Source organism: Pipra filicauda, unplaced genomic scaffold (assembly GCF_003945595.2).
Source record: "Pipra filicauda isolate LSUMZ 115617 unplaced genomic scaffold, ASM394559v2 scaffold49_size4853605_pilon, whole genome shotgun sequence".
NCBI lineage: Eukaryota > Metazoa > Chordata > Aves > Passeriformes > Pipridae > Pipra > Pipra filicauda.
This window is the reverse complement of record NW_024104642.1, coordinates 1,145,877-1,165,898: the sequence shown is the minus strand read 5'-3', so window position 1 is coordinate 1,165,898 and position 20,022 is coordinate 1,145,877. Positions and strand designations below refer to the sequence as shown.

Sequence of the window (20,022 nt, the reverse complement as noted above, 5' to 3'; positions counted from 1 at the left end):
TGTGTTTTACTTGACTTGGCTTTTGCTGAGTAGCTGTTTGAGGCCAGGCAGGTAGAATGGTTGCAATGGTTTTCATTGAAATTCTTATTTTAATTCTCCCATTAATAAATTGGTTTGTGCATAAGATCTCAGGGAGGAAAAGGTGGTTGAGTCCAAACCTTTAGGAATAATAACGACCGCTTGCAGCCGTACAGAAGACTTGAAAGGCAGTGGAAACCGTTGTTGAAATGTCACCCGTCAGCTCACAGACTCTTTATCTGAATCTTGTCACAGCAAAGGCTCAGGCACCCAAAGGAGCAAGAGCAGCGGCATGAGAGGAGACGCTGTGGGGAGTGGCAGCTTCTCCACACAGGTCTGGGGTGGGTGAAGCCCTTTGCAAGAATGGGATGCCCTATGAGGACAAGGTGTGAGCTTCCCTGAGGCCAGCCGTGAACCAGGGGGATGGGGAGCAGGAAGGATGAGGAGGGGACCCTCCGGCGACTCAGCCCCAACACTGACAAAAGATTTTTAAATCAATTCAAGCAGTGCAGATTCGGTCTGCAGGCAAGGTGAAAGCAAATCCCCCGCATAAGTGTGCATGCAAAGGGACCTTGCAGTCAGTGTAGCATATTAGGACCAATGGCTTCGTTCATGGATGTACAGCTAGGCATTGGGACAGGCATGTATGAAGGACTCACCCTGCAACACTAATTTATAAGAGGTTACTCAGTACATGTGCATGTTGTAGAATCAAACACTTGTCTTTAATTGGCTAGACACTTTGAAAATAGTAGTGTGGCACATAAGCTCAGTTTATATAAATGTGATTGTAGTGTGAGGCTCAAGTTAAGTCTTTCTAATTTTAACTGCTTGATATGATGTTTAAATCTGAAGTGACCGGTAACCTTTAAAATTTTATCGGGACTTTAACACTGCATGCTTTTGATGACTGCTGAAGGGAAATTAATCTCAGAACAATCACTGACAGTCAGCCATCTCCATCAGGTAACTTTGCAGTAAAGAAAATAAATTCCAGCCGGTGGGGGAAGGGAGAGAGTGTCCTGAGAAACTCACTCTTTTGCTCCCATTGATCATCACCTGCGCTGGACTTCATACAGCAGTTTAATCCTATTCTCTCTCTCAAACGTTTCAAGCCTCTGCAAGATCCTGACTGCTAGGGAACAAAGACTGGTATGTGGTTCCCTCAAAGGTCAGTCATTAACCTGCCCCAACAACAGTTTTAGGAAGATCAAGGCAATGAAGGAAAACTAAGAAAAAGCACTTTCACTTTGGAATGAATTGTTCAAAATGCCCTTATACATTCAGTTTTATTCCCTTTCAACTCCACACTTTTTAGTTCCTGCACGTATTTATTTCTCATCAGGAATAATGGCAAGATTTACTCTCCCAGAGATTTGACCTTAAGTTTATTCTAGCCCCAACACTATAGACCATTTCATCAATTATGAATGTACTTGTGTGTATAGAGGAACTGGTAAGCCAGCTCAGTAATGCTACCTTGTTCTGGAGACCTACCCTTATAAATAAATTAGGGGCATATCTTTATGAAATACCAGAAAGAAATAGAAGATGAAAGAGAGGGGAAAAAAAACCACAGAGAGAGAAAGAGAGAAATAAAGAGAAAAGAAAGAAAGAGAGAATGAAAGAAAGAGAGGAAAAGAGAGAAAGGGAAAAAGAAAGAAAGAAAGAATGAAAGAAAGAAAGGGAAGGAAAAGGAAGAAATTAGCAAATAGAAGAAAGATGAAAAGGAAACAAAATCTAAAAAGCCACATATTTCTAACGATAAAAGGACAGAGGCTAATATCAAAAGTGGTTTCTCTGTGATTTGTATTTTCTGTGCCTGCATGTCTGTGTATGAGACAATGTACTGGACTTGCAGTAGCCAGACTATCAGTAAGACATTTATTTCCATAAGTTATTGATGACCCTTTAGCTCACAAGTGACAGGCCAAAGTAGAGCCACGAGCAACTTCTGAGAGGTCATCAATAACAACTGAAAATAAATGTTTTATCCAGCGACTGCCCATTGTGTGTTCTCCTTATGCAATGCCAGTTAAGTTTCATCTGGTGTAGTTTTTAATGGGCTGTAACTACCTTAGCTCCTGTCTGAGGCAACCAGCTCTTCAAGCAACGGAGGAAGGAGGGGACACACACACACACACTCATCCCCATTTGGTTGCTCACACGCTTTGTGGAGTACCTTCTGTGAGATGCAGAGGTAAAAGCATGCATCTCTCAACACATCAGGATGAAACAGTACCCTAAAGAGTGAAAAGAGAGACTGCCACCTTACTAAAACATTAAACATAAGAATCCTGATGCTGCAAGTGTAAGACAGTTCAGAAGAAAGAAGATACAAAGGGGACAGAGAGGGGGGAAAAAAAGGAGAAACTGAGATGCAGGGTTGTAAATAAATCATATCTCATGCTAAGATTACAAATACATGATATTCTATTAATGTGTTTCTAATAATAATTCATACCATACTACAAGGAAGATTGATGTATTGTGTGTGTTAAGGAATTCCTGGAGGCAAAAGAAAATTCCTTTTGTCTGTAAGGAGTCTCTTACTCTCAGTGGAAAAAGACTGCAATGGACACTGGGTACAACCCAATGGAGATGTAAAATTTACTTTGAATAGTTATCACCACTAACCACAATGTCTTTTAATTAAACTTTTATATTTAAAATTTCAATTTTTTTTTACTATTTTGCATTTGCATTTTCACATTTTAAAAATTTTTTTGGAGAACCGATTTTCTGGCACTCCATGTTCAGTAACTATTTCAAGAGGCTGGTCTAAAGTAATTTAATGACTTTGCATCCAGTTGTGAAACTTCTGCTCACTTGAGCAGTCCTTATACCCATATCCTTACTCAGGCAAATAAGCTCATTAACTTCAAGACAAACTTTCTATATAAGCAAGGATTTGTGCTGCTTTTCAAGTCAATTTCTCCATTGAGGTAAATTAAGAGATTTGCTTGAATAAAACGTATCCATGCTTTAAAGTGTTGAAAGAACATGTTAGTGGAGTAAAAATTACCAAAATAAATGTCATTAACACTTCAAGGTAAGTATGTGGAAACACACTGGTATCGAGGACAACTTGAAATAGTTACTTAGCATAAGCTGTGTGATTACACAAAATATTCTTATATATGCACATCATTTAGCTTTAAGAAGAGTCAAACTGTAAGAAATTTGCAAGTTGAAGCATTTTTAACAGCAATTTTGAATATGTCTTTAAAATTCTTTTGCGTAGTTTGCCCCCTGCATAAGAAGCAAAACCATGAAGAATTGCTATACAATTACTCCAAAATGGAAAATAACATTCATTCCCATTTCTTCTAAGGGAAAATCAGTAAGTCACAGAATATATTTAACTGTGAAGAATTACAGTTCATGGATCACTGTCCAATATTCTCCCTACATCCATCTTTCTTTTTTCTGCATCTCCTGCCATTTGCAGTCTGCAATGTATATCTTGATTTAAATTCACGGTGCTACACAGTGGTTTTCATTAGAAAATCCTGTGTCCTAATAAATACATAAGGTCATTTTAGCATATACTATTGCTGAAATTAAACTCATGAATGTGACCCTGTCTGCCTAAGGGAGACATTACCTATCGTCACTTTTTTTCATGCTCTTTAAACATGAAATCCTGTAAAAGCTGTTTTCTGTCAACAAAAGCTGAGGGCTCTTGTCTTCTTAAGTGACAGCTTTCTCAGAAACCACGTGGGCTATAAAGAATGATCACAGGAAGCATCCTGCTACAAATTAGTACAAAACTCACCTTTTGAACAGACTGCTTTTTCAAAAACACGCAAATACATAAGCAAATTAAAACGGTGCTATCATCCTATAAATAATCTCCTGCTATTCTAGTATTTCTTCTGCAAGATGGAACGGCAGAATGAGGAAGAGCCTTTTGCTTCTCTTACTAAGGCCTTGGTAGATCCTCACATGTTATGGCAACAGGAATTCTATAGCAGGTAAATACATAGATAATAAGATTACACAGATTTCAGCAGGTATTGGAACTCCATGGCACGGCTCATAAATAGCTGCAGTCAGGGGATTTGAAGACGTACTGAAAAGCTTCCCCTCCAAAACACAACCACCAGACTCGAATTTCTAGTTCTTTCTAATTTCTCTTCCCAGCAGTGGCACCAATTTGACTTGAAGCAAATCCAGCAAACAGAATTTTCTATAGTGTATACATATTTGTCAGGCTGTCACTAGCATGAAAGAAATGCAGAACTCTAAATTAATATCTAGGTGATATCTAAAAGTGACACTGACCCATAAAACTACTTTGAGAACCAACTAACTAAAGTCACAAAAAACATCAATGCATTTGCAACAACACAGAGGCAGCGAGGGTCTCTCCATCTACCTTGGATGTCCCTCCACTGTGGAAAAGATTGTCATCATAGTCAGGGAGAGAGAGAGGTGATTTCTTTTAATTTAAACCAATTTTTAAAAACATCAAAAAAGATAAACCCCAAAGATTTTGAAGAATTCCTTAAAACACTCATGGAGAACAAATAACAAACATGTTGATATTAGCTTTCGAAATGTAAAATGTTTTATTAGTGAAATATATTGCTATTGTTTCTGCAGGTTTGTTTTTTTTTTTTTTTTTTGGCATGAACTTAGACTGCTTTTGCTGATGAAGCTCTTCAAGTCCCCTAAAAATAAATACCAGTATCATTGGTGTAATGATAACATATGCAGATGAGCATGTACACATCTAGATACTTATTTAATTTAGGTCGATTTGCTCATTGTCCCTGTAGGCTGCATTATTTGTGTAATTATAGAGCTCTTAATGTAAACTCATAACAAACACAAAAATAGTATAAGGTAGTGTCATACCATCAGTTTTCGGGGAGATTGGCTGAGGATTTCTGTCTACAAACAAAAGGCATGACATTGCACATAAATCTGATCTAAATCTACACAAAATAAAATTAAAGTTAAGACTAAATTCAATCTGTTACTACGTAACTCAGTTTAATGGAGTGTTCCTCAGGAAGCTGCTCCAAATACTTCTAAATTATTTTCCCCTTCCCCAGAATAAGCCTCTTGATTGCTTATATTTGGACCACACTGCAGAAGGTTGTCAACATGAGTTATCTTTCTTGCCACAAGCTTGCTTTAGTCAATGCAGAAATCTGACATTGCCCGACAAACCCAGGGTTTCTGGTCACCTGAACAAAGCAACCTTCTTAAATGACGTTAGCTTTCAGCTGATATACAGCCACCAGCAAAATGCCAGGGCATGCGTCAGTGACATATCAATGTTTTCTGCTGCCATAGACTCTCAAAGGGAGTAGGTGGGTTTGCACAAATTTCTTCGACACAGCCATGCTGGAGATAGCACAGCAAGAAAAGTTCTTGTAGACGCTAATCCCATTACAGTCTTTTATTATTTCTCTCCACTAACTGAGGTAAAATATTTCTTTATACAGTTATTTCCACATTTCTGTAAAAAAGAGTGTACATAAGCATCAAGCCATGGAGAAGGTTTTTTTTTTTAATCTGCTCCTTATCTCTCCGTAATGTTTGTTGTCATATGATATTTTTTGTAGCATACAAAGCTAAAAGAAAGCACAAAGAGGTGGGTAGGTGTATGCTCCTGTCATTAGAAGGATGCTCTAAAATGGACAACTGAACATGCAAAAAAAATATTCTCTTTTGTCTGTGAAGAGCTGCTGTGAGCAATCAACACACATTTATCTTTTTATTTTATATTAAACTTCATGCACATGGGGTACTGGGAAGTTGAAGGTCTTGAGAATGTCTTAGACTTCCTCATTAAGAAGAAATTTCTGTAATGACCACAACCAGAGAATAAGAAAAAAAAAATCACGTTTAATGAGGTGCGTGAGTTGTATTTAGATTTTGGATTTAAGGAATATAAGGAGAATAGTACTGAAGATGGCTCGTGTTATTTGGGGAAAAAATTAGTGTTAAGTCGAGCTTTGGTGATAAGAGCTTTGGTGCTGAATCATCCTTGGTAAGGAATGCTATCAGAAGACTGATGGATTTCAGTCCATTGGTACTCTGCAGAGTGAGGTGACTTCTCTGTACTCCCCGAATGCCTGATGGATCTTCCCTGACCCATTTGGGGGATCCATAGGGTGTCACTGCAAAGGAGCCTGCAGTTTCACCTCCAGCCTGTAGTCTAAGGGGACATAGGCATATAGGAATAATAATACAGTAAAAGATTTACATAGTCTTTCCTCTATCTCACTCCCCCACCCAGTTTTTCATTTCATATCACTCTCCCCTGTTGCCAAGAGGAGTTTATCTATGGTGTTTGATAAGGGAGCACTAAACACATTATAGTGCTATTTTAAATGACATCACAACTAACTAGATATTTTAATTGAAGGTAAATAACCAACATTATTGCCTTTTGAATGATAGCAATAGTGGAGAGTAATGGCACCACTGAGGAATCAATTGCTATTTCCCTCATAAACCATAAACCATTCAGAGATTTATAATGCTTTTTTAATGATCAGCCCTTCTAGGTGTTGAGCAGCTCCTCCGAGATCCTGAGTCTTCTGGCTGCCTGCTGAAGTCAACAGGAATGGGGAGCAGGGGGTCTCAGTATCATATCTTTATGCCTACCAGGATGAAACTCATCACACCAGTTATCAGCCTCAAGCAAAGGAAAGCCTGGGATTTTACTGCTCTGATACGACATGCCCCAAGCTTAATAACAAGGACGCTTGACTCAACCACTGTTTCATAACCTGCTTAAAAATAAAAATGCATTGTGCATTTGTGTGCATTTCATGCCCTCTTAAGGTAGGTATAGCAAGTAACCTTGTGTAAGAAACCACGTTGATTGCTTGCTTCCCTCTGCATACCTGAATGAGTTCCCTTCAAATTTTATCTGTCCAGAGACAATTTTATGTAATGCAGTACTATCCAATGCACTGGTTGGTTCAATGGCATCATATCATGCACAAACATCTGTGGATCCAGAGTGCTGTCAGAGGAAATGTCATGGATTCTGTGCTAGGAAGAACTATCCCCCTTCCCTGGTGCCATGTCAATGTCTCAGGTTTATTTTTTCAGCTGGAGTCAATGGCATATTCATATACTCAGACTCATGCTGACAAATTCAGACTCCTTTACTCATTCTCAGTAATTCAATGGGATTATCTTCATGACAAAGGGGATACAAGGTCATTCATTTCATTTTTATCTCGTTTTTCTTTGATTTTGAATCAAAAGTAACTTTTTCAATCTTCAGAGAGCACCTATAATGTCACCTGAACTCATCAGTTGTCTTTTAATGGACCAAACTGCTCCACTCAAGCATTCTCAAGAATCTTGTGGTAATATTACAAGAGTTGGTTTCAATTGAAATGAATCTTGACTCTGGATATGGGAAGAGAGCACAGAAAAACCCAGCCGAGATAGATAAACTCCTCCAGCCAGCCAGAAAGGGACCACATGTTTAAAGATGCACATAATTTATTTAAAAATACAAATTTGGTCTGGTGAAAAACAGAAGCGTTAATCCCTATATACTCATGTAATGAAAAATATTGCTATTAATAGGACAAAAGCATGAACAATAACCACTGTCCCTCTTTCTTGTGTACAATCCTCTTTAGGGATGAAGAGTTTCATTATGCCTACCTAGATGGATAACATTCTGAGGCTTCCAGCCCATTTCTAAAGCAATTTACTTAGCACATGCAATCTAAATTTTGAAAAAGCAGCCGACTCAACCCACTCCCATTTAAGTCAATGACAAAACTCCCATTGACTTCAAGGAGAGCAAAAGCAGGCCGGTTGTTGACAGGGAATTGGTGCCTATTGTTCAGCCTAGCATGTCGGACTAGCATGTATCAGCTTCATGAGTATCAAAGGGAGTTACTAGAGGAAATCCCCTGAATATTTATATCGTAGTTGAAGGGGAGAGCTGTTTTTCCCTCTCCCACATATCTCTACTGTGATATGTTAGCTACCTGAAAGCACACAATCTTCTTGCAGCTTCAGACTCTCAGATTTTCCTTTGTATCCTTTGCAGTGGAAGAAATCAGACGGAAAAAGAGGTCTGAGGCATTTCATGGTTCTTCACAAATTTCCAGAAATACTGAGTCATCTTCAAGAACCAGTGTGGTCTCAGTGGATTTGCTGTAGTGCTGCTACAGAGTGTGTATGTGTGAGTTTGTGTGCATGTACAGAAATAAATCTGTCCAAACTAGCTTTGGGAGAGCTAAAGGGGAACCAGTTACATATTGGGGTTTCCTAGAAATTTCCAGTGAGATCAGAGGAGCTCCCAGAAGGGATTCAGTACAAACAGAACAACCCAATATTACAGTCTATCGAGTTTCACACAGATTTTGATTAAATGGGACCAGCAACATTTGAGCCCGAACATCCACTGTCATTTAAAACTTTATTTTTTTTAGACAGCACATCAAATCTGTCCATATTACCAGGACTCTGGAAAACAGACAGAGTAACCATAATGTATGCTTTAAGGCCCGTGCCTGCAAGGAAACTGCAAGGAGAGGAGTTTCACAGGATAAAAGCAATGACTGCAGCAGAATTGAGATCATCCAGCCCACAGCTAATGGAAAGACGTCTTCCCATCACATCGTCATAATGTAGCATACAAATCTAGACCTCAGTCTAGATTACGGCTCAAAGATTTACACCATGCACTTAGATTTTGTGCTGACAGGAGTCTAACTGCCATGTATGGCATTGGCAATGTGGGACAAAATAAGGAAAACAAAGAGTGTGAGTATTTGTAAGCAGAGCCTCAAAACATATGTTTTTAAGGGGTGAGAGAGAATGCAAGTGCGCTTCATTATACGCTTCAGATGATCCAGTCTCACTGCTCATTCAAGTTCTGAGTTTGACAGCTTCCCACTGTATCCTTTATATATCACCCGTTGTGACTAAGCTTTGAGGGGACATGTAATCATTAATCACCATTATGGATTTCTTCCTTTATGTTGGGTTTGACTTACAAGCTTAGGGGCAGATCCTGCAGCCTTTACTCCTTCCTTCACTCTTTTGCCCAAGCAGTCAGCCCTACTTCGCTCACGGAGAGCTCGAAGCATTGCAGCATCTGCAGGATCGGGCACCAAGTTTCTTATGCTGGCATCCCATTCAGATATGCAGTGGCTCTTAATCCTTAGCAGGAATTAACAGGAAGTTTCAACACCGCATTATTAAATTAAAAGGTTACAATCTGCGACGAGATGACTTAAGCAGGACTCAGGAGTATGTGTCTGTTAATTTTAATGCCGTCTCAAAGTACAGAACTGTGGACATTTCCAGCATCATATTTAAAACATGGTACATCTACTAATACGTGATCTGGTGCATTAATGGACCAAATTAAGTTACAGGTATGAATTTTACATAAAACGGATTAATATTATATGTCATGGAGGAATTTTAAATACTCCATCTCCATGCATTTTTAATAGTTATGTGCTCTAATTTAATGTTCCCTGGCATTGCTTTGCTTGTAGTCCCTAAACCCTCCTTCTTCCTTCCCACACCCCCCTCCCTCTCAAGTTTTGCTTGGGATCTTCCCTGCCTTTAAACCAGCGTCCCCAAGTCCCTCAAAAAATGTGTAAAGCCGGGATGAGCCTCCTACACCGAGAGAATAACAACGCGTTTCACGACCCGAGGAGAGGCCACCCCTCCTGAGGACAGGGATGGGGGAGGCCGGGGAGGGGGAGCCGCCACCTTCCCCAGGGTCGGGCGGCGGGGAGCGGCGCCGGTCGCGCGGGGCTGCGCTCGCCCCCGCGAAGCTGCGCGCCGGACCGTGGGGACGGCGCCGGGAGCCGCTGGGCGGCGGGTCCCGCCCGCATTCCCGCAGTCCTTCCTCCCCGGGACCGCCCCCTCCTCCTCCTCCGCCGCCGCCACCGCCCCCTCCTCCCCGGGGGGGTCCACGCGCGCCGCCCGCCCCTCCCCGGCCCCGTCGCCATTGGCTGGCGCCGCGCTCCGGGAGGGGCGGCCGCGCCCTGATTGGCTGCGGCGCGGCCCCGCAGCGCCCCCCGTTCCCCGCTGGCCCGGCCCCGCCGCGGTGCCGCCCCCGCCCCGCCCCCGTCCCCGCCCGCCCCGCCCGCGACCCGCGCTATAAATTGGGCGGCGCGGCCAGCAGCAGTGGTGGTAGTGGTTTGGGCTGAGAGGCCGCGGAGCCACAGCAGTTTGTATTTTATTTTAATTTTTTTTTAATTTTTTTTTTTTTTTTTATTCTCGGTGTTCGCGGCGCCGCCGCCGCCGTCGTCGTGCGGCTCGGCGAGCGCCTCTCGTTGCACCCGCGGGGCAGCAGCCGGTAACGCCAGCGAGGCGCTGCGGCCGCGCTCCGCTCCCGTTGCGGGCGGTGCGTGCGCGGCTTCGCGAGGTCGCAGCAGCAGGAGGCACGGTGGTGGTGGAGAGGGAGGTCTCCCTCCCTCCCTGCGGCACCATGAAAGCCGTGAGCCCCGTCCGGCACCCCAGTCGCAAGGCGCAGCCCGGCGTGGCGGGCGGCGGCGGGGGGCACCCAGCCCTGCGGTGCCTGGCCGAGCACAGCGGCTGCAAGGGGGGCCCGCCGTCGGGCGAGGAGCCGGCGGCACTCTGCCTGCAGTGCGATATGAATGACTGTTACAGCCGGCTGAGGAAGCTGGTGCCCACCATCCCGCCCAACAAGAGGGTCAGCAAAGTGGAGATCCTGCAGCACGTCATCGACTACATCCTCGACCTGCAGCTGGCTCTGGAGACGCACCCAGCGCTGCTCCGGCAGCAGCCGCCGCCGCCCGCCCTGCACCCGGGCAGCTGTCCCGCGGGCACCCCCAGGACTCCACTGACAGCCCTCAACACTGACCCGGTAAGAGGTGCGTGACACATGACCCCGGGAAGCGGGGTGCAGGACAGAGCGGCGTGGCCTAGTGGTCAGCGCTGGCCGCCGTGGGAGCACCCTGGTGATACAATGCCACTGCCAGTCCCCTGGCTCTGCCGAGGGGTCATAGTCCCGGGAGGGGACGGGGTGGACGGGAGCAGGAACGCCCTGGCTGTATGCGATGGGTGTCCGCATCCCCTCGGTGTGTACCGTGTAATTACAGCCTCTTGAGGGAGTAGCTGTAGCCGGCGTGTTTGCACACACGGGAAGAGAAGCGCTGCTCCTGCGCTTCCCACCCTTCCGCGCCGTGTAGCGAGTGTGAGGGGCTGTGGGGGCTGTACATATTGAACGCAGCGTGCTTTGAGGGGGTGGAATCGGGGAACGTCTCCCTTCTACGAGAACCCCCGGTGGTAGCCCGGGGAGCGTGTGCCCCGGCAACCCCGTGCCCCCGGGGCTTCCCCCCGCCGGCAGCGCTGCGATGGCCCCTCGGCCCTGTCCCCCCGTGCAGCTGGGCGCTTCCCTGAGCCCTCGCCGGCGGGGCTGTGGCAGTACTCGGTACGCGGAGGAGAGCGGTCTGGGGTGTGAGGGGGGTCTACGTGTCCTTTGCCCCCAGCTCTAATTTGCCGTGTTTGGTTGCTGCGCAGGCAGGTTCTGTTAACAAGCCCGGGGACAGCATCCTCTGCCGCTGACCGCCGCTCCCCAGGTGAGTGCCGGGCGGGCGCGGGGCCGGGGGCGGGCGGGGGGAGCGCAGCGCCCGGGCTCGGCGGGGCCGCACCGCATCCCGTCGGGAAGCCAGCCGAAGAGGGACCAGAGCCCGGCGAGAAATATTTGCAGGAGGCTTTGGGGTTTTACTTTTAATTACCGGGTGGTTATTTTCTTTAATTACTGGGTGGTTATTTTTTTTTTCTCCCCCCCCCCCAACACCCTCCCTCTCCCCCCGGAGCGCCTCTGGCTGCGGCGTGCAGCTGCGCATCCCTCCCTCCGCCTGGCCCAGCCTGGGAGCTGCGGTTGTTGTTTGACCTGGTTTGTTTTGGGTTGTTGATCAAGCATGTCTTGTGTTTTGTTGGTGGCGCCAGTCGGTCTGGAGCGGAGCGGTTCACACACCCCCTCTATTCATTCCTCTCCCACAGGTGTGCGGCGGTGCCGCGCCGCGCAGAGGCAACGGGGGGCGGGCGGCGGCGGGAGGGGGCCCGGCCCGGCCCCGCCGCACCGGAGGAAGGAACCATCCAACCCCCCCGAGCAGTTCCCATGCTTCACCCCGCAGAGCCGAGCCTTTTCACCGTTTTGCACGTCCGTAGCGGTCCCCCACCCCACCCCCCGTGGTTTTTCCCCCCCCTCCCCGGTTCCGTCTCTTCTCGTCGTTCCCGGCCAGCCGTGAGCGGCAGCGTGTCCCGCGGTGACAGCAGGAAAAGTTGCAACTCTGCCCCGCGATAGAGGACCGAGCCTAAACCAGACTTTAGAAACCTTGTAACCCTTAAGGGACCGAGCAGCCGAATCTTGAAGCTTTACTAATCTACCAGAGCATTTGTAGATATATTTGACATCTATTGTTTAAAATAGATGGATTTTATTGGGGCCCAGGGAACTTTCTTCTCCCTGCAGGAGTGTTACATATTGTATAGACAAATGAGTGACATTTCATACTGTGTATATATAGAGATGTTCTATAAGTGTGAGAAAAGTATATGCTTTAATAGACTACTGTAATTATAAAATATTTTTAATTAAATATTTTTTTGTAAATATTATAAAGGTGTGTATGTTTTTTTTTAATCTGTGGGAATATCTCTTTAGAAAACCACAGCTCAAGTACGGAGCTGCTAATACGGAAATATCTTGAATGTTTAGGACTTTTTTTTGTCCCCAGATGTCCTTTAGACTCAAAAGTTGCAGCTATAGCTAGTGGTCCTGCATGATTGCATGAGATGTCTAATTGCGAATAAACTTGTTTGGAGTCCATACAAACGTGTTTTCCTTAATCTAGACTTAAAATGTTTGTAAGTGTATTATACATTTTGAGACTACACTTTTGTCATTTAGGCACAGGGGGTTTTTAGTGCATTCTATAAAAGTAGCAGTAAGATGTAGTGTTTTTTACTGAGAATAGAAAAACAAATTCTATCTAATTTTTTTGCATTATGGGGGCAATGCTTTAGATCTCTAATCTGCTTTTTTTTAAATCTGCTGTTGCATCAGATCAATAAACTTGTTCTGGAACTTCACTTAGCACCAAAAAGTTTTATTGCGAACTTGTGTTCCTACAGCTTATTATTGCTTAAAAACTGAAAACAGTTCTCTGCTTGCAACCAAAGGGCAAACGATTAACAAAAACAGTTGCTGTTTCCTTCATCCAAAGAGTATTAATAGCTAACTGCAGAAAGGCACATAGGCGAATAAATGATCAGTGATGTAAATTCATCTTAAAACGAACTTAAGTAGACCAAAAATCGGATAACTGCGTCAAGATTATTTTTCTAGTACAAAATGACTTACATTTCACTGCAGCTATGTTACAGTTAAAATCGTGTTTAATCTCTGTGATGTGTAACTACTACATGTGAACATTAAACTAGATTTACCTGTCTTTAACTGTGATTCTTCAGCTTATTTCTTCAAACCTCCGAATTAGCACATTCTTTTCACTTTTTGTCCATATACCATTTGATGGGTGAATTAATTTTACAGCAGGCTCTTGTACAATCAAGTCTTCCTGACTGTAAACTTGTGTCCAGACTCAGTGAAAGATGCTCATCTTGTGTGATCCATAGCTTACGCGCTAGTGAAATGGGATTTTCAGAGTAGGAGAATTAAGTAGGATTTAATTGGGTGCTTTGTAAATAGCTAGCCAACTGTGTGTGTAACATGGTCTGTTTGACTAAAAAAGAGGATTTGTTTCAGATTATACAAGTGTCAAAAGTACTATAACCCGAGGGACGACTTCTATTAAGTTAAATATTTATAAGGAAGTTAACTACTGGGGTCATTAGCTATTGACTACAGTGATAATGTCAACAAGATGAACATTTTCTTTATCAAAATAATTGCGTAAAGATCAAATCAAAAAGTGGCTAACACATCTGCAAACACAAGGCCTCCTGTCACTGCAAATGCTTTAAAGGCATGGGCATTTTATGGGTTGAGCCTTGACTTCAGGGAGGGGGAGTGGGTACCTGCATTGTATTCCCCCAGCTCTGCGGTTGCAGTATTAGCAATTTAATGAGCAAAATACGTGTTCTTGTAAAATTAAGTCACAAACCCCTAATCCTGGGTCTCCAACAATTTCAGTGACAGTAAGAATGCTATCAATAGCATCTTTACTGCACTTAGGGAATTTTCAATTTTTTTCCAAAGGAGTGGCTTAAATATACATTTATTTTCTTGGTTTATCTTCTTAATATTTGTAGTCTTATGCTTATTTCAGCTTGTACAGCTCATCTTATTTTGTATACAATTTTTCAGTAACATCGGTTCTTAATACCCTTGTTTGTTTCTATCCACTGTTGCCAAATTATAGTATTCTGTTACACAGAAGAGGAAGCAAGCAAAAAGGTGCTGTCTTAAAATATGAAACTACCATGTAGAGTTTCTAAGTATCAAAGCTGACATGTCCTGGGAGAGCTGATAAATTACTGAGCTACTCTTCAAGAGACTACCAAACCCCAGATGGTTTCAGGTCAGGGCAATCTCCCATTGAGTTTAGCAGCTTAAGGATTTGATTTTGCTTTTTTAAAAACTCTTGCGGTGCAACAAGTTAGGACCTTCAGAAAATGAAGTTTTACTAAGGAGCTCTGAAAATTTTTCCTGTTATAAATAGTACTCTTAAGAAATGGGAAAGCCTGCATATAACACTCAAAGAGGTTCTGATCAGACCACTGTACTTGCTGGCCTACTAATGCTATGTATGAAACTGTAACCAAGGAATATCTAATCACTAACTTCCTAATGGCTGGAATCAGTGCAGTCTTAAATGCAGCCGTAATTATTTTTGTTTTTCAAGGATTTTAGAGTATTTCATCATATCGTAATCCCGTATCTTATTTAAATCATGTTTTCCATATAGCAAAAGGCGTAAATGTTTGAATAAAGGCAAATTAAAAGGACTCTTTCTTCTAATGCCTTGGATTTTCTCTTAGTCACAAAAGCATTCCTTAAAAGGAGCTTTTTGATTGCGTGATGAGAGTTGTGGTGAGGCTGCCAGATTAGGAATTAGGATACCAAATTCTGTTCCCAGCTCTGCTACTGAGGTTCTTTTGTGACCTTGAGCAAGTCACCGGCTGTCAAACAATCTTCCAGTTTTCCACTTGTACCGGTGGCAACATGTACTCATCTTTATAGAAGCAAGGAGATGAAACAGGCAAAATGCATTCCTGTTTTATCATTTTTCTTATGGGGATTAAGTTTTGGGTAAGAAAGGAAGCATGAGGAAAGCTGGGGTGATTACCAGGAAAGTCTTCCTAAGGAGGGGAAATACACTGCTAGTAGAGGCTGCAAGAAACCTCTTGCATGGGACACTGAAATTGTAAAGGACTAGAAAATGGTCTCTAGGAGGAATAGATGAGGGAGCTAGGTATTTTCCACATCTAACTCGTATTCTGTCTGCAGAGCACAGCGATGGACACTCTTAATACTGCATGTTCCTTTTGGTGAGCTGCAGCACGGAGGTCCCAGTTCTTGCAGATACTGAGACTTCCTTCCGAAATTTCAGAATTATAGGAAAGTTTCATTCCATGTAAAAACCAAATGCCAGCTCCTGTGGCATTTTTCCTGCTGTTTCACACGGGAATGGTATTTATCTTCACTTTATAAACTATGTAGTGTTCCTTTTAAGCAGTTGCATTTTCAGCCACAAGCGAGGTGGTCATAAGGAATGCCATAGCTGTCCTGCTGGTTGTTCCGAGAGTTAATGAATAAACCATGTATAGGATAAACAGGTTTATGCAAATGCAGAGCAGCACTTTACTATTATTTGTATTTTCAAGGCTTTTGTAGCTGTAGAAGTCACATTTTTGCAAAACCTTTGCAGTTGAAAAGAAGAAACCACGATGCAAGTAATTCAAGTAATTGTTTTAGATGCAGCACAATTTACTGGCTTCTCCAATAGTAAGGCTTGTGATACTGAATAGTGTGCTTCCAAAACAGTGTTGAAAACATTCTGCTCTCCAGTCCCAGAACATGTGACCTGAAAACACAGGCTAAATATATTTCCCCGTACAACTGCTTGCTTTTTTGCTTTAGAAAATCCACCCTTTACTCTTATTCCCGGGAAAGAGAAAACTTACATGCTGTGCCTACCAGGTGAGCCTGCTTTCCTAAATGCCCAAAGCAGGCATGCACACGCCAGCCCTTTAAGCACATCAGAGCTGAGCCCCCTGGGACTGGGCACTCTGGGGCTGTGCAGTACTCTGAAGCTTGGCTGTGGGCAGTTGCCAACCAGATGCCAGAATCCTGTGGGCCAGAGCCAGTCTCTGAGCCACCATGTCCTGGCCATGCTTCCTTGACAGACATCTTTTCCCCCTTCACAGCCTGAAAAATAAAATTTGCAAGGACCAGGATATGGGATAGACTGCTGTGTGATCACAGCAACATGGACACAACAGGGAATTTTCTAAGTTGGCATCCCTCCTCCTTAGCAAAACATCTACCAGAGAGGAGCCATGTCACCCACGGAGCACTGGGGAAGGAGCAGTGCAAGCCATGCTCAGGCAGAAGCATATAGCTGAAGCCATCAGAAAGATGGTGAGCGATGGACCTGGCTGCTGGGCACGCCAAGTGCTGCAAGGCAATGCTTCCTTCTGTTATGTTCCTCTTGAAGGTATGCAAGGGAAGGCAAGACAATTTTCAATCAGTGCTTGGTTGTGCTGAGGCATTTGAGGACCTGTAAGCATAGCCATAAAAAGCATATCTCCACACACAAAGGTGAAAACAGTGCTGGTGTGTTGCGGTACCCTGCCTGTCCCCTGTTTCGCTCAGAGGGGCATGGGCAGGGAAAGCAGAGCACTCTTCTGGCAGCTTAATTCGAAATAGAGGACACGGCGATGGCTGGAACGAATTAGTCCCCATTTGTAATTTCTTGGCCTGTAGGGAGAAGAGCTGGCACCCCAGACTTTGGCACACAGAGACAGGATCATCCCCTCTGCAAGATCCCTGGGCATGCAGCTCTCCCCACGCAAAGCACAGCAGCAGTGCTGAGCGGGATGCAGGGCAGGGCAGCACTGTCTTTTCTTCCTTTGATGGGCATGGGACACACTTTGACACAGTACGAGGGTTGGTTTTTATTTTCTTCCCTTTTTTTTTTTCCTTTTCTATTTTAACCTTCTTTTAGCCTCAGATTTTCTTGGTTTTTGGTTGGTTCTTGTTTGTTTGTTTTTTTCCCAGAGGTTTATCAATTATCAAAGGTTTATCAACTGACAGGATACACTTGTTTCTGGAGAAGCACTTTGACAATTTTCACATGTATAATTTGCTTAAGGACCATAATGGCTTCTTCTGAGCCATGTGTCATGTAAATAAATATTCTAACAATTTTTAACATGCATATTATGTACTCCATGGATCAATGGCTGCTTTGAAGCTCTTACAGTTTATCCTGTAAGTTCCTATTTAGACATTTTTAAATATGCACTATTTATTCAACAGGCTAACTTTTCATTCAGAGGTGCTGGTGTCTATATTTGTAGCACTCTAGCATCTATATCTTCTTTAAAATATTTAAATTTAATTGCTTAATATTGCTTAACCTTTTCAGAAGGTTGGAAAGATCCCCATAAAAATGTGGTAACAGGAAAGATTACTTCAACTGAGTAAGACAAACATACATCCATTTTGGATCAGTTTTTTAAGACTTCATCTTCTCTTCCCCTTTACCTTCTCCAGCAGCCCTGGAAACACACAGGACTAGAAATGTGGGCTACAGTGAAGGTAGTGGGTCCTCGGGAGGGCTTAGGAGGGCAGCAGTGCCTGGCCTCAGAGGGACGGGTGGACAGGGTGCCAAGGGCCAAACATTTCCCCTTGACTTTGGATGTGTCTGTGCAGAGACTGGGGGATCCGTCCCGGCAGGAGCATCGGAGTTCTGGGGGATCAATTATGCAGGACATTGCCTTGTCTGGCTTTAATGAGTTTCTTGGTTCATGTGCAGGACAGGCTCATCAGGTAAGTAGGAGCCAATATACCAGCACTGCCTTGTGAGCTGCCTCAGGGCTTCAGGTGCCAGCAGGGTTTTGTTGGGGCTTGGGGTGGTTTTGGGGTGCAAGTCTGGGGGAACTCCCTGCCAGGCAGCTAGCAGAGCCAGGGCAGATGTGAAGGTGCAGGGCACATGGAAGCAAAAGCATACACGCAGATGACTTCATACCTCCACAGCTGTTAGCCAAGGCAAATCCTTTCCTGTGCTCAGAGAGTGGGGGAGCAGGCAGAAGTTATATCCCCACCTCAGTAGAAAGCTGCAAGGGGAGTCCAGTGATATCCCAGGTCCTTGCAGGAGTAGCCTGTGTAATAAGAGGGTCTGAGACCTCCATGCAGGCTAATGAAGGAGGAAAACCAGGGCTGAGAAAGATAATGTTCTTATTTAAATGCAGATGTCTGCAACAATAGAGGTGGAAACATAAAAAATTGCTATCAAATTCATTTGCTTGTAATATGAAGGCTTTTGTCTAACCTTGTTTAAACAGTCCCACTCCTGTGTTTAGTTTACTTGTGTTAATATCCCCCAGAGGCTTCATCACTTGATATTGATGAGAATAAAAAAAAAAAAAAAGAAAAAAGAAAAAAAAAGAGGTATTGCTGTCCAAGCAATTAATTCTCTTTCCAAGTGCTTGTCCCTTCAGTTCCAAAGGTGCTAGATCTTCAAAACCAGCAAGCTGCTCACAGTCAGCTGGGAAACCCCAAGTTATTTTGGAGCACATAAAAACATTCAGTGCTGATAAATACTCACACTGTGTTTTGCGTCTTCATAATTTGGGATTCCATTAACTTGACATATGCAATAAATAAAGCAATAAATAAAATATGTTCCCTGCCTCAAGGACATTTCTCTACATAAGTTGCAACCCAGTATACAAACCCCCTCCAAACTAGCTGGTACTACACTTCTACCACAGTTCCTCTTCTAATGTAGGGACACCTTCTTACAGCTGACTATGAACAACGGTGTTTAAACCATAATGGAAGCAGATATGGATAAGGAGTCTAATAAGAATATTAAGTAGTAGAAATAGAGCACTGCTTTAGCTGGAAAACGGGAAAAAAATTTTTCATTAGCTCTTTTTGGTGAAAAATGGTTTTATTCGGTGAAAAATGTTTTTACCTAAAGCATTGGAAACTCCAGTGACTCAGCTCTTGATCAAATGCCCACTGAAGTCTTTCCATCACCTTCAGCAGATGTCAAATGGCAAATTCACATGAATGAATGGGTACATTTAGGGCTCTGTAGTGCACTATTCTGCATGGACAAAATCCTATTATGCCTTCTCCTCCAGGCCTCAATTAGGAGTTAGATTTTACCATTTTTTGCCAATTTACTCTGGACCTACACTGTTGTCACTAGTGTAGGAAGTTGGGCGCAGCCTTTGACAAAGCAGAACAGCACCAGGACTCACAGCTTTCAACTTTCCCCTGTTCTTTAACCATGATAGCTCTCTATGCAATGAGTTACTAGAACTCAATAACAGCAGCAGCTCCAGCAGGGCTAAACGGTGAAGGAAATTAATTGTGATGCCAAACCTGTCCTTGACGGCTTTGGACTCAGTCTCCTGTTAATCATAGAATCATAGAATGGTTTGGGTTTGGACGGGACCTTAAAGATCATCTAGTTCCAGCTCCCCTGCCTTGGGCAGGGACACCTTCACTAGACCACGTTGCTCAGGGTCCCATCCAACCTGGCTCTGAAACAACTCGAAAGTTATAACATCCTCTTTTCCATTGTCGAATGGGTTTTGAGTGGAGTTTTGCCATGAGTTTGCCCATGAGTTTAGTGGGCAGGGCACGGTCGGATGCTCACTGCCATCGATTTTTGTGGAAGCGTGCATTGTGTTTGGCTTGTATGCTAAATATAAATAGAGCTATCAGTCAATGTTTGCTTGGATTCATTGAAATATTAAAACAAATGCTTGTGTCTGTGTCGCAGGGCAAGGTCTTCTTTATTTTGCTGG

The 20,022-nt window shown here is 43.7% G+C and overlaps 1 protein-coding gene across 2 annotated transcripts; it reads left to right on the top strand.

The window, feature by feature from the left end:
• The first annotated feature begins 10,184 nt into the window (after positions 1 to 10,184).
• Positions 10,185 to 13,468, top strand: ID4 (inhibitor of DNA binding 4, HLH protein). 2 transcript variants are annotated; one of them, XM_027748326.2, is made up of 3 exons: positions 10,185 to 10,867; positions 11,524 to 11,582; positions 12,010 to 13,468. In XM_027748326.2, exons 1-2 carry the CDS (start codon positions 10,469 to 10,471, stop codon positions 11,566 to 11,568), a joined length of 444 nt encoding a protein of 147 aa, XP_027604127.1. In that variant the 5' UTR covers positions 10,185 to 10,468; the 3' UTR covers positions 11,569 to 11,582; positions 12,010 to 13,468. The 2 variants fall into 2 exon arrangements, with proteins under 2 accessions (XP_027604127.1, XP_027604128.1); XM_027748327.2 differs by having other exon boundaries at positions 10,185 to 10,874.
• The last annotated feature ends 6,554 nt before the right edge of the window (positions 13,469 to 20,022 follow it).

Coding starts and splice junctions, on each gene's coding strand:
- ID4 (XM_027748326.2), top strand. CDS start 10,469: ATGAAAGCCGTGAGCCCCGTCCGGCACCCCAGTCGCAAGGCGCAGCCC. Junction 10,868..11,523: donor CAGCCCTCAACACTGACCCG/GTAAGAGGTGCG, acceptor GTTGCTGCGCAG/GCAGGTTCTGTTAACAAGCC.